At 26.0% G+C, this 14,610-nt stretch overlaps 3 protein-coding genes across 8 annotated transcripts in view; 2 read left to right on the forward strand and 1 right to left on the reverse strand.

Annotated features, from left to right (window-relative positions):
* Window positions 1-14,610, forward strand: part of Nop5 (nop5 ribonucleoprotein) — a 91,238-nt gene that overhangs the window by 71,118 nt on the left and 5,510 nt on the right. The window lies entirely within an intron of this gene.
* On the forward strand, window positions 148-6,072 carry Bbs5 (Bardet-Biedl syndrome 5 protein). 4 transcript variants are annotated; one of them, XM_072023024.1, is made up of 8 exons: window positions 255-369; window positions 3,166-3,314; window positions 3,626-3,675; window positions 3,748-3,875; window positions 4,977-5,112; window positions 5,181-5,282; window positions 5,384-5,575; window positions 5,658-6,072. In XM_072023024.1, the coding sequence occupies exons 2-8, from the start codon at window positions 3,170-3,172 to the stop codon at window positions 5,859-5,861; spliced, it is 957 nt and encodes a 318-aa protein (XP_071879125.1). In that variant the 5' UTR covers window positions 255-369; window positions 3,166-3,169; the 3' UTR covers window positions 5,862-6,072. The 4 variants fall into 4 exon arrangements, with proteins under 4 accessions (XP_071879127.1, XP_071879125.1, XP_071879126.1 ...); XM_072023025.1 differs by lacking the exon at window positions 255-369 and adding an exon at window positions 424-1,815; XM_072023023.1 differs by lacking the exon at window positions 255-369 and adding an exon at window positions 1,858-2,192.
* Window positions 5,611-14,567, reverse strand: Adp (WD and tetratricopeptide repeats 1). 3 transcript variants are annotated; one of them, XM_072023002.1, is made up of 15 exons: window positions 14,431-14,567; window positions 13,527-14,201; window positions 13,188-13,318; window positions 12,929-13,040; window positions 12,404-12,790; window positions 12,057-12,174; window positions 11,763-11,942; window positions 11,432-11,535; window positions 11,051-11,178; window positions 10,896-10,976; window positions 9,422-9,564; window positions 7,113-7,257; window positions 6,833-7,025; window positions 6,482-6,710; window positions 5,611-6,379 (listed from the first exon to the last, which is right to left on the reverse strand). In XM_072023002.1, exons 2-14 carry the CDS (start codon window positions 13,590-13,592, stop codon window positions 6,507-6,509), a joined length of 1,992 nt encoding a protein of 663 aa, XP_071879103.1. In that variant the 5' UTR covers window positions 13,593-14,201; window positions 14,431-14,567; the 3' UTR covers window positions 5,611-6,379; window positions 6,482-6,506. The 3 variants fall into 3 exon arrangements, with proteins under 3 accessions (XP_071879103.1, XP_071879104.1, XP_071879102.1); XM_072023003.1 differs by lacking the exon at window positions 5,611-6,379 and having other exon boundaries at window positions 6,439-6,710; window positions 13,527-13,644; window positions 13,882-14,201; XM_072023001.1 differs by lacking the exon at window positions 5,611-6,379 and having other exon boundaries at window positions 6,439-6,710; window positions 13,527-13,644; window positions 13,821-14,201.

Consider the following 14,610-nt stretch of genomic DNA (forward strand, 5'->3'; position numbering starts at 1 on the left):
CGAAACTATCCAAGCGTGCGCATGTGCATTCCTCATTAGTGACGTACAAAAGCACGGGTCACATTCGCTGATGTCGTATCACCATTGTTATTAGTGCCAAAGTCAGTGCGTATCACAGTCAGAGATGAATAGAGAGATCACGAATGCTTACGGACGAAATTCAACCAAGAACGGACACTAAGAATAAGGGCCTCTGGTGGTCAACAGTTGCACTACTTGCTAATTTCGTCTTCAGTTTAGAGTTTTTGATTGGAGAAACGAGCAAATGAACGGTGAGAGGGGAAATTTGAAATTGTCCGGAAGATGGTGAAAAGCAGTGGAACAAAATGATCGATATACAGAGTGTCAATTTTAAAAGTATTTTTAAAGGTAAGAAAAAATGACTAAATAAAGTATACATGGTTTTAAGGCGTGCAACTGATGGTGGTAAAAAAATCTTGTGAAGATCATTTTAACGGTTTTTTCAAGGTCATCTTTTTTTTTTACATATTAACATGTACTTTTAGTCAGAAGTGATAGTTGGCGTCAAGATGAGCCCAACGACTTACACACCATTATCTTGAAGTGGCCTTGTAGGCGTAGAAATTAGTTTCAGTTTGAAGAATGCAAAAATAGTAAAACGAAAAGGGCAATATCACCATATTTTATTAAATGCTAAAAATACTGGCCGCCCATAGCAAGACGCATCTGTACACGATAAGTGAGTGGTTGCATTTTTTATGGCATTTCCGCGATTCATAGTGCAACATGCGTTCCGTATTCGTTCTTTCATAACTTCTGGCATCATGGGAACATCGTTATAAATACTAGATTTTAAAGTTCCCCACAAAGAGTAATCCACTAGTGATAAGTCGGGTGACCGAGCTGGCCAATTAATGCTTGCACCACGACCTATCCATCAGTTGGAAAACATGTCATTTAATACACTTCGTACACTTCTAGCATTATGAGCAGGACAGCCATCATGTTGATGCCACATTAATAATCGTTCTTGATATGGAACATCATCTAGTAATTCGCTTAAGTTTACAATAAGGAATTCCTTATACCTTTCACCTTAATGTACCATTAATAAAAAATGGACCAATAATTTTGTCTTTCAATAGGCCGCACCACATATTGACACTCCAAGGAAGCTGGAGTTCCACAGTTCTAAGCTAATGAAGATTCTCAGTAGACCAGTAATGTATTTTGTGCCTATTTAACCCTCCGTGATTAGTAAAAGTTGAATCGTTAGTAAATAATACGTTGCCAGAGAAGTTCATATTATCTGACAGACGTATCTTGCTACGGGCAGCCAGCATTTTGAGCATCTAATAAAATAAAGTGATATTGCCCTTTTCGTTTCATTACTTCTGCATTCTTCAAGCTGAAACTGATTTCTTCGTCTTTAAGGTCACTTCAAGATCATGATGTGTAGTTTGTTGAAGTCATCTTAACATTGACTACCACTTCGTGTTATAAAAAATACATGTTAATATGAAAAAAAATACGATGACCTTGAAAAAAATCGTTAAAATGACCGAAAATAATTTAGGTGCTTGAGTTAAAATTAACAGTCTGTATAATACAATGAAATTTTTTTTTAAATATGAAAAAATCGCTTTCCATTTTCCGATGAAAAAACGAAATTATTTCCCGAACAACCTAATATTTGATAATATAGAAAATATTTCTCTTTTTATTTGTACATTCTAATGTTCTGTATGAATACGTTTATTTCTCACTGTAAACATATACGTTTATATAGCGACACAGAAAGGAAGCTCCCCAAGATAGTTTTGTGTTTTATTTCAAGATTGTTGACATTTTTTTGTATGTATTGAATTAATATTTATTTTTTATAAAAACAAGTTCAATAATCTTTGAAATCACGAATTGGAATGGTGTTAAATTAAATAATAAAATATAGTATTAATGTTGAAACTTTTCTCGATTTTTTATTAGAATTAATTATTTATTCTATATTGGTTTCATTTCATACTTGACAATTAATAAATCAATAGAAGTCTTGAAATATTTCAGATTACTAAATGCTTATATATATACAAACATATATGTACCTAAGTGTTACACTTTCATAGATATGGTAAGGATATTGATTTTTATGATAGTTGAATTCTACAGTATATTGTTATATTTTTAGCAAAAATGTGGCAAGATAATGAAGTTCGATTCGATGTTTCTTACACGTAATAATTGTTATACTTTTAAGTATAATTATTAGATACGTATTTTCATTTTCTCCATTTTTTATTTATATTTTTAATAGAAATTTACTGTAACGGGTATTTCGTTTAACTGGAAACGGTGAAATATCTCACGAGGAATTGAAGGTATGAAAAAATTTTTCTTACAAAAGTTGTGTGGTATACAGGGAGACATTAGATGGCATGAATAATTTTTTTGTAAATTAAAATTAGTGCGGAAGTATCAAAGACAAGTTAACCTCTTTTAAATGAAATCCTATATATTTTTATCTATAATCATACATTTTATTCAGATACATGATAGTATTTGTTGAAACGAATACAATGACCTACGACACAATGTCATTTTATTTAGTAAAGTGTCATAAATTAGATCCCAAGATCAACATAAATTGGTAGCTGAACCCTACGTGACTGCATTGTCTAATGCCCTAACGCTATCGAATGACACTACGTAAGACTCAGCTACTGATTTACGTTGACCTTCAAATTTAACTTATGACATTCCACTATATGAAATGACATCATGTGGTAGGTGGTTGTATTCGTCTCAACAAACACTATCATATTATGAATAAAAAATACAGGGTTCCATTTAAAAAGATAAATTTGTCAAAAAAATGCTTTGTACCATCTAATATTCTCCTATACACCAAATAACTTTTGTAAGAATAAGTTTTGATAACTACAATTCCTTATAAGATATTTCATTGGTTCCAGTGAAACGAAACACCCATTTATAAAATTACTAACAATTAAATTAGGATAACAGTATAAGTAGATATGTATTAAGAATATGAATATGTGTGTGCGTGCGTGTGCATTTATGTGTGATTAAAGTGAAAATTAAAAAAATTAAAATGAATAGCACTATATAAATTAATATTTTATATAAAATTATGCGAAGAAATAATAATGAAGAGTCCATTATTTATAAAGTATAAATTTTTAATAGTCATATGCAGCTACGATTGGGCGAATTTACTGTTGATAAACTTGACTTAATAGAAGATACAAAAGGAAATGCAGGAGATACTGGAAGACTTATAATAACTAATCTCAGAATTATATGGCACTCTTCGTTTCTTCCCAGGATCAATCTAAGTATAAATTAATTTAATGATTCAAATCATTGAATCACATTTGATTATATAAATAATATTTTCTTTTATAATCATTTCTATAACTATGTATTTCTGAAACATGCACATGCTTATTAATGTGAAATAAAATTTTTGAGATATTTGTAATAATTACATAATTAAATTAAATTTTAATATTTTGAAATTTATTAGTGCTATTTAAGATATGTAAATATAATATTTTTATGTACATAATATACACATATATAAAGATAAAGTATGATTTAAGTATGATAAAAATGATAAATCTCATATAAATATGTTTTTCTGTAGGTATTGGCTATAACACCTTTATAACAATAAATACTAAAACTATACATAGTGTTAGTATGCTTTAAGAGGTCATCATTTTTTATTTTTGTTTTGCAATTAACGGAAGCATATCATTTTTGTAGTTGCAAGGAAAACATGTGCAAGCGTTACATATTTTAGCTTCCTTCCGACATTGCAGATATGAATTTGTATTTACAAATCAAGATTTAAAAAGTACAAGACATTATACATCCGTTATTGGTGTTTACAGGTACACTTTTTATTAAATTTAAAATTTGTATTCATTATATAAATTGTTTATTTTAAAACATGATATTTATATTTAAGACAAACATCAGGATGTAGGATATTTTAAATGATTAGGATTGTGCAAATAATATTTAAGCATAATAAAAACACTCATATGTTTTATTTTTATTAATTTTTATTTTTAAATTAAAATGATAATGTCTGAAGTAAATAATTTTAAATAGATTTCTGTCAAACTCTTTTTAATAAAAATTGAATTTTGTATTTAACTTCACAATGATATTTTTCTGTTTTTTAAAATAGAAGCTTTTATTATTCTTTATATTTATTGAAAATATGAAAAAATTATTTTTATGAAAATTTAGATGTTAGAAAATATGACATGATACTTACCTGGAAGTTTCCTATTATTATTATTTACATTTTTTTAGTCATTACTTTTGTGTTCTGGATAAATTCATATATTTCGATTTATCATGCATTTTGATTATCTTATTATACTTGTATGTTTTTTATTCATTGTCTATTATAGAACAGTATTCTTACAATCCTAATAATAATGACAATATTTCTATAACTTATACATACTTTAATAGATTTAAACCAATTTGTAGAATTACATGTATAATAACAAAATAAAATACACTATAATATATATTACTAATATACAATAAATTTATAAGATTAAAGAATTGTATAAATTAAAAGAATAGTTTATATAGTTAGTGAATAAATATAAAATTAATTAAATAAAGTAGAAAAAGAAATAAAAAAATAAATAAAACAAGAACTTCTATTGTAGTAGAAAATAATTAATAATAGTAAGTATGTTATGTAATGTATCTTATACACAGAGGAGACTTTTATCAAGAAAACAAATAGTTCAGTATCTTTGCCACAATTTGATAAGTACAATGATATAAATTCGTTATTTGACTAACTTATTTAATAAGATTTATCAAGATTTTGATTTAATAGAACTTTTCTTAAAAAAGAACAAATATATGTAATTTGAAAGGTCTTTATCTATTTATTATCTATAGTGAAGTTAAGATTTAACGTAATTAGAAAAAACTGTTAAACAATACTTTAAACGTTGCAGAGCATACGTTTCATCAAAAATTTATCGTGAAATTAAATTGAGAAGTGGGATAATTAATGATAAACAATTGACATTACTACCACTGGAAACAGTTCATTCAACTTTGCAAGATATTTGGAATTTATCATTAGAACAGGTTGAATTCTTATTTCTAGTAATTTATACTATTTAAAAAAAATGTATTTTTAAAATTTATTTTGTTAGGGAAATGTTGGAACTTTTATTGTAACAAATATACGTTTGGTCTGGTTTGCTGATATGAATTATCAATTCAATATATCAATTCCTTATCTTATAATAGCAAATGTAAGTACATATATTTTGTAACATATGTAGTGCATGCATAAGAATATGTTAAAAATTTGTAATAAAAAATATAGTAAGGAGGATCTTTCTTTTTTAAATAGATTACTGTTAAAAATTCAAAATTTGGTCCAACTCTAGTCGTTACTAGTACAGAATCCAGTGGAGGATATATATTAGGATTTCAAGTAAATCCTATCCAAAAACTTCATACTGTTTATAAAGAAATTTTAATGTTATTAAAAGCGTTTGAAAAATCTCCTATTTTTGGTATTGATTATACATTTGAACATGAGGTAATATTATGCTAATATAGTTTTTAACAAATGCATTGAATAAATAAATATGTTATTATTAATTATCCATTAATTATTACAGGCTCCATTACAACAATTAAACATAGAACAACAATCTGAAATACAAGACAATCAACCTGAAATTTCAAATGTGTTTGGCTATTATTTCTCTGAAGGTTCAAATCAAAGAAAACCTAGTTTTTCGATTTATTTAGGTCTTGCAGCAGAAGAACCTCGAGAAACTAGTACACTACAAAGCCTATGGGAACTTGTGCGTCAAACTTAACTGATAACATTAATAAACTTTAAATATTATGTAAACAGCACTTTATATATATAAAATTTAGAACATAACTAATGCTAATACATCACATAAACTTTGAATATAAGATAAATATAAAAGTTAATTTTTTATTTATTTATAAATTAAAATTATATTTTAAATTAATGTAAAAAAATTTTTACAATAAAATATATTATTCTACATTTTTTCCTAATTTTCATTTCTTTGAACCATTTAATGTTTAGCAGTTAAATTTATACAAAAAACATAGATATAATAAACATATATATATAAGTATTATGTGTGTAAAATACAATCAATTATATTGTAACATAACTATTGTCTGTTTTTAATGTGTTATCTCTTCACATATCTATGCCCATTTTTATTATATATAAAAGAAGTCGATGATGGGAATTTTACAACTATTTAGTACAACTATTTTCTTCTCTTTTCAAAATTTATATTTTTAACACTTTACCAAATATTTTTTGATAGGTTATTTATGGAAAAGTCAACGTCTATAAGGAATTGATAAAAAAATAGATAATTGGAATTAAAGCATTAGTATTCTAGAATATAACACTGAATAAGTCTTTAATTGTTTAATTGCAATTTCATACCACTTTTCAGATTTTGTCTTTAAATTTAACTTGGTCTACAATTTAAAGGTTGCACAATTGATTGATCTTGATTATCATCACCATCTTCATTCAGTTCAGCCTGCTGAACAGGAAATCTATACCCCATATTCATAAGCATTACTTCAAATGGATCACTTTTCATGCGTATTTGATTTGCAGATGCAGCATCTTCTAAATTCTGAATTTCTCTTTCATTTATGCTACCATCCTACATCAAATAAATACTCGAATATAGTTTTTAAAATTAATTAAATATTTTATAAATATCAATCCTTATTTATTTATCTTTTTTAAATAAAATAGATTTTGGTAAGTAATTATAACATATACCTCAGGTAAAGGACTCCATAATCTAACTACTGGATCAATACCACTAGTAGCTAGTAAGCATGTAGATGGATGAGGTTGAAGACAATTTACAATGCGTTCATCTCCTCTTAGTACACGTATAATATTTGTGGTATTACGGTCCCAAATAAAGAAAGATCCATCATCTGATCCTGCCACAATATATTGACCATTGCTTAAAGAAAAAATTATTAATTATAAATGCATTACTAATTAATGAACTTTCAAAATTATTTATGAATTATTTTTAAAATGTACTTACTTCCCAAAGAAATTAGCTTCCTTTATATCAGTTGTAGTATTACAATGCCCACAAAACCTCATTTTGTAATCAATTGTATTGCGTCGCCATTCTTGTTCATATTCTGATATTTGAATCATTAATTGATTCATATCAATATCTCTACCTGATTGTATAATGATTACATTAATCGTCAATTGAAAAAATATTTTGAAAGAATGAACATAAAAAATATATTGTTAGTATGCTATCATATAACAAATGAGACAACTACATATTTGGATTCATTCATATTTCATGTGCATATTACAAAATATGGAAAGTATATTAAGTCAAATGATTTTCTTTTACTTTTCCTTTATGTTTCTGTAAAACATGTCTTTTGTATTGAATACATATTTATTTTATTTTTTCGTATTTAATTACCTTAAAATGTTATACTTGCTGTGCAAAAATATAAGAATTTAAAGAAAAAGCACTAATTTTATATAGTTCTTATATTCTACAATGTCAATACCACCTAATGACAAAATCCGCAATAACTTAGTTGCCAACCCAATATATATATTCTACTATAGATTAATATCTATGATGTTATGAAAGAAATAGGACCTTGAGACTTCTTTCATTCAGTACAAGAAAATTTCATTCCCTATGAAACTACATGAAGGAGTAAAGATGAAAATCACCTTTAAAATATTTGATGCAAGTAAATTGTATGTAATATATAATATTAATTTTTATATTAAACTAAATATTTTTCAGTTTTAACAAATTTTTAAAATAGTAAACTCTTTGAAATTAAATTAGGATACTATTAATAATTAAAAAGCATGCAAACTTATTTATGAAGTAAAAGTGAATAGGTATATAAATATATCTAGAAGGAGAGATAAAAGATATATAAATATAATGCAACACATCATATACAATGTATAATCTAATAATCAAATTCATGAATATCTGTTTGAAGAAAATATGCACAACAATACTACATACAATTACATATCCAAATAAAATCTTATGTTTTTTATTCATTTAAGAAATTATTTGGGGGAATTTGGAAATTTAAAAAAAAATTAAAAGAAAGAGAGAAAATATTTTGTTATGATATCGCTATTAGTAAATATTTTAGCTGTATCAGGCAAGTAATCCTTGAAAATAATACAAATAATACATTAGTAGGTAAAATTTTTAGTGACATATTATGTTATATTTATATCACTGCTTATTATTCTAGAATTAAATGATATCAATACGTAAAAATGAAACTAGATAACGTACTCCTTTTAAATATTTGTTTTCTTAAACAAGGCAATATTTCGTGATATTGAAATAATTAATAAGTTGAATTTTATCATTTATCAATGGAAACTGTAAGATGAATAAATTATGTATAAAATCATCCACAAAATCAGAATTCTTATAAAATATTTTTCTTTGTCTATATGTGATGTCAATACATATATGTATATATGTATGTCGTATATATGTATACATACGTGTATGTATATACAATGTTCAGAAAAATGGATTAAAGGAGAAAGATATATTTTTGAGTACTTTGTTCGTCTCATAGAATCCCTTTTAACTTGTTTCTTAATGTTAATATATTTAGTATATATTCCAAATCTGTTTTTATATGGATGTTATGAATATTATGTACATTGTTTGCATATTTTTATTGACTGTTATGGCATCATTAGATTTATACTATGTATTATATATAATATAAGGATGATATAATGAAATACTACTACAATATATAAACGTCATAGAATAAAAGGATTTTTTATTCCACTTTTCTATCATTATTTATTGTAATTAATAGAACTTCTTGTGCTTGGTGGACAAATATATTATGTATTAAATAAGTAATAATTATTAATTCATTCTAATTCTTTAGTGAACTGAAATACTTTTTACTTATAAATAAAACTTTAATCCTCAAGTTTCAAAGAACAAATTACTGTAAAAACTTGTTGAAATAAAAAATATCCAATTTAACATGAAAATTAAAATTTCGTATTTCATAGATGCCCATTCTTATTAAAAAATTTATGAGATGAACTTTATTTTTACACTTTAATATTACTCTCAATAGCTTTCTTGCAGCAAATAAGGAGACTTTTTTGTGTAAAATACAATATAAAAATTTGCAAGTTCTTATCATAAATTCAAAAAAATTAATCTGAAACAACTTTAGTAAAAATCTCCTATATACATATACTGTATACATATACATATATACATATACATACATATATGAAATATGTATATGTATACACATCATATCAACCTTGAATATAATGTAACGAAAAAAGACATACCAGAATCTATAGCTTCTTTTATATCCATTTTTAATGCTTTACATGCAGAGTTAGATGCATATTCCGGAAATTTTTGTTGAAAGTCTTTAATTATTTTATCAGCTTCAACTGATTGATGTAAATCAAAGAGACAACGAGCCAATCTATAAATATATATATGCGTATGTATATATATGTATGTACATATATGTGTATATATGTATATAGAATGAATCACATAAGACAAGCCATCTATCTAACACTTTCAGTTGTGGAGATAAGAAGAAATGTTTGAAACAGAAGTTATTTGAAATTTCATCTTTTTAAATGAAACTATATGTTTTTGGATACCTATAATTGTACCCTTCCTCAAGATAATAACCTTAGTCATACAAGATCACTAAAGCTTACGAACGCAGTAATATATAAGAAATTAAAATTCATGATGAATGTTTCTAAAACAGAATATTCTTGACTTTATTAACAGAATCATACTCAATACAAAATGTAAACAAATTTTGTGAAGACATATATCATCAAAATCTCCTCATAGCTATGTAAATAGTAATACGAATAATAGACTGATATTCAGTTTCAAATGATAAATATCTTTAAACTGTCATTAGTCTACATTTCTGCATTCAGAAAAAAGAAAAGTAGATATATTTGGTTGGCAATTAAGTGATTGCGTATTTTGCCAATACCACCTAATGACAAAATCCGCAATCACTTAGTTGCTCACAAAAATAGTTTTGATTTACGGTGAAGCTGATGAATACATGAGGCAAGTATTACGCTTGTACTGAAACAGATTTCCTGAGCGGATTTGTCTACCTCATTCTATGTTTTACGTATTTAAAGAGACCAACAACGTATCCATACATTTTGAATTGATTGAGTATGATTTTGGTATTAAAACCGAAATATTCTGTTTCAAAAGCATTCATCATAAATTTTCATTTTTCACCCATGAGCTTGAGTGACCTTAAATGACTATAATCATTGTCGTATGGAGGGCTATAGCCGTAGTTCCAAAAACACATAGTTCCATTTAAAGAGACGATGTTATAAATCTTCTAGGCACGTCCACCTGTTAAAAAGTTTTTGCCATATCCTAATAGTTGGAGCAAAATAACTTTTGTTTCAAACATTTTATCTTATTTCCATAATTGAAAGCGTTACTCAAGTGGCTATCTTATACAACACACTCTGCATACAATATACATATTACATATATGTTAAATCTTTTAAAATTAATCACCAATTTCCAGGCATTTCCAATAATTTGCTAAATGAATGTTTTGAACGAAAGTTAGATCAACAGCTGTAAATCATAGCCAATGAAACAGTATTATTGTTATTGTTAGAACTGCCTGAAAAAACATGGTTAATCTTAGAAGATACACCCTGTATACAACATTATATTATACATATTACGTTTAATTAAACTAAATATGTTATTATATATGTACATATATTCACAGAGCATTATTACCTAAAATGAGCCTTTACATGTCCAGGATCAAGAAGCAATGTTGTTTGACAATCTTTCAGAGCAGCATATATATCACCATCCCTGTAAATTACGTTCAACTCTATTTAAAATCTATATCCAGAAATATAAAAGGTATAATAGTGGAGAGATCATACCAAGTTCTTTTCATATATGCTGCAGCTCTGTTAGCAAAAAGCACAGCAGCAGTAGGACAATAACAGATTGCTTTATTGTATAAATTAATTGCCAATGTGTACTTTTGTTGTTCAAAGCTTTCATTTGCCTACAAAGAAAAACGATAATAAGAGAAGAAAAGGAACATAATTAACTCATTTAATTATTTTCAGATATAATAAAGAATTATTTAATTAAATAAATCAAGTAAATTAGTCCAAATTAATATTATACAATTTTTAATCGTTTTTTCTACAATAAATTATTATAATCATTGTTTAAAATATTGTTCAATAAAAGAAAATTATTTATTTTATATTTTTAACTATAAAATAAAATTTATATAAAACGAGTAAACTTACTTGACGTTTTAATTCTTCAACATGTGGTGGTAGGATTTTAATGTTTTTGTTCGTAAAATCTGCGATATCTTCATGATTTGCCATACTGCACTTTTCAAAATCTCCTATTAGCAGTTTTTAAAGTTGCATATAAATTTAAGATATAACTTAATTTATCTAAGATTGTAGTAGATAGTGAACAATATAAAATTTAATATAAAAGTTATTATTCCAATCATAACTGGTATTTTATGATGATTATCATTTATATATATTTCCTATTATATTTTCAAAATGTTTAAAAAGTCATGATTCACAAAATATAAAACATTGTAATAATTATAATTATTACCCAAATACATATTTGAGGAGTAACCAAAGCAAGTCTTCAAATTTTTTGGATTATTGATGTCAAATAAATAAATTTGTTCACCACCCATGTTAACAAGTAGCTCGTTTCCGTCAGCACTGAAGGTTAAATATGTAGTAGTGAGACTTCTATTACTGTCACGTTGCCGAGAATGCAGATGGCCTGCTCAATATCAAAAATTAATAATTTTCGTTAGAGTGATCGTGTAATATATAACAAAAGAGGAAGATAAGGGTAAAGGAGTCGCGTACGCTATTTCTGATCGTACGAACGAACCCGCGATAAAGTACTGTGCGCAACCCAGTGGTACATTCTCATCTGGATCACCTCCACCAGCTAGACGTATACATACATTTCCTCTTGTCCAGTTACTATGTGGAGACGAAATAGGCACCTATCATCAAAACAATATACAAAGAAAAATTAATTTTTCTTGATCAATCATTTAATGTTCTATGAATACATTAAAGAAGATAAGTGAGAGAGTGTTAAAATACCTTAAAATTAATGGTTTATATTAGTGTTTATTTCAAATATATCATAGTTTAAGAATAAGGCTCTTTCAAACAAAACTATTTTTATACATAGATTTCTTGAATGCTTAGTTTTTGTTTTGTAATTACCTGAGAAAGCTTAATCATTCTACGGTCATACATTCGTATATATGCATCATTGGCTCCAATAGCTATTAGTTCAGGTTTTTTTGGATTCACAGAAATACACTTGCCTTCTGCATATCGACCAGCATGATTAACAAGATTTACTAATACACTATTACAGCCATTGCTTTTGCAACTATGAGGAGCACGAATATCATATTGTAAAATAAGACCATCTTCTGCAGCACTCCAAAAAAGGAAAGGTACAGTAGTTGCAGTAGCAATACGTTTTACACGACCTATATGACAATTACATGAAAATATTGGTTCAAGAAGCGTAAGATCACGAACTCGTACTTTTCCATCTCCAGCACCTGATACCAATATCCTATCATTTGATTTTGGCATGAACTACAAAACAAAAAAAGGATTGTATTCTTTTCTCATTGTTGATCTCCAAAACTCTGAGAATTTAAAACTTATAGAAATTAATAACTATTAAATTAAAATTTTAGTACTTAGAAGATTACATATATAATATCAAATTACCTTAACAGAAAATATATTTCCATGATGGCGTGTACGAAGTATTAACTTCTTTTCATATCGAAATGGATCCCATAATATAATATTCATATCATCAGATGCTGAAGCAAGAATTCTAAAAATATATGTTAATACATAAACATATAACTTATAGTTAACTTACAGCTAATTTTCTCATTATCTACAGATATTTACATTTATTCTCAATAATTCTATGATGTTATTCTATGACTGTGTTTTATGTTATTTAAAAAATACCTACTGTCCACTTTCATTCCATTCTAAACAATTAACACATCCTGTATGACCAACTAATTCTTTTTCAAGTCCTAATCGGGATATCAAATTTTCTGTCACATGTAACTTCTGAGAAACTGCATATGCCACTGAATCCTAAATAAAATAATTTAAATAGAATTAAATATTAATTTACTTTTATATAAAGGATGTTTAAAGAAATAATAAAGTTTATACTAACATATAAAAACATTATGAGAAACTATTAAACTTATATTAAAAAATAATAAATATTAATATATTTACAACTAAATAAATATATAAAGAAATGCGTAATTATATATTATTATATATATTAACGTACCCGTATTTCACGTTGACGTACTAAATCCAAAACTCTGTAATCTTTATCATGTATGTTAGGAAGCATTTCTATGTTTATTTCATAAATCACTTATTGTACTAAAAAAATTAAATATCCTCTGAAAATCATAAGAAAATTTATTGTCATTTTTATTTAATATATTACGTTCGAACTTTTTTAGTAAAAGATGTAAATGTAATTATGTGTTTTGTAAAATATAACCTCTCATATAGAGGTACTATTGTATTGAAAGTGTAAAAATTAGGTTTACGAAAACCGGACAAGAATACTTAACTTAAAATTAACGCGATAAAACAAGGTACAAAATGATTAATAAGTCGTTACTTGTTCATACATCATCAAAATGTTATTGAAATGTTCTTGCACTGCTGTCCTTTTACACAATACCATGAACTTAACATAACTTTTGTACTTTATCACATTCTATCGTATAGTTGATATATGTATATATATGTATGTCTATATATATACATATATTTATTTATGTATTATATTCACTATTTTGAGTTCACATATGAATCAATTTTGCAATTATTTTTTATAAATTTAGAACAACTGATGTGGAGATATAATTCTCTGTATATCAAGTCTGGCTTCCATTTTCATTTCTTATGTGTTTCTCTATTACTTGATTTGTCTGTTCAGGTTTGACATCTATAATAATTAAATTAATCTAGAGTAGTAATAAATCTGATATATATGTTAAATTTTCTTCACTTCATTATTTATGTAAAATATATCTGTACGTATATTTTTTATGAATATTTGCTTTGTTTATGAATATTTTTAATTTGAGAATAAATATTTTAAATGTCATTATATTTTTAACCTAACAAAAGCCTAACGAATTCATGTACCATATAATATTCATGTAAGTATTTACGTTTATTACATTTGTACTGTTATTATTCCTATCATGGCATTTATTATTATTACTGTTATTATACAATATACAAGCACATATTCTATTGTATTAAATATTAATATATTTATATATACTGATAATTTAACGAGTTAAAAAGTTTATAAACGTTACTAATATTATTATGAAACATAAAATGTA

The sequence above is a fragment of the Bombus fervidus genome, chromosome 3 (assembly GCF_041682495.2).
Source record: "Bombus fervidus isolate BK054 chromosome 3, iyBomFerv1, whole genome shotgun sequence".
NCBI lineage: Eukaryota > Metazoa > Arthropoda > Insecta > Hymenoptera > Apidae > Bombus > Bombus fervidus.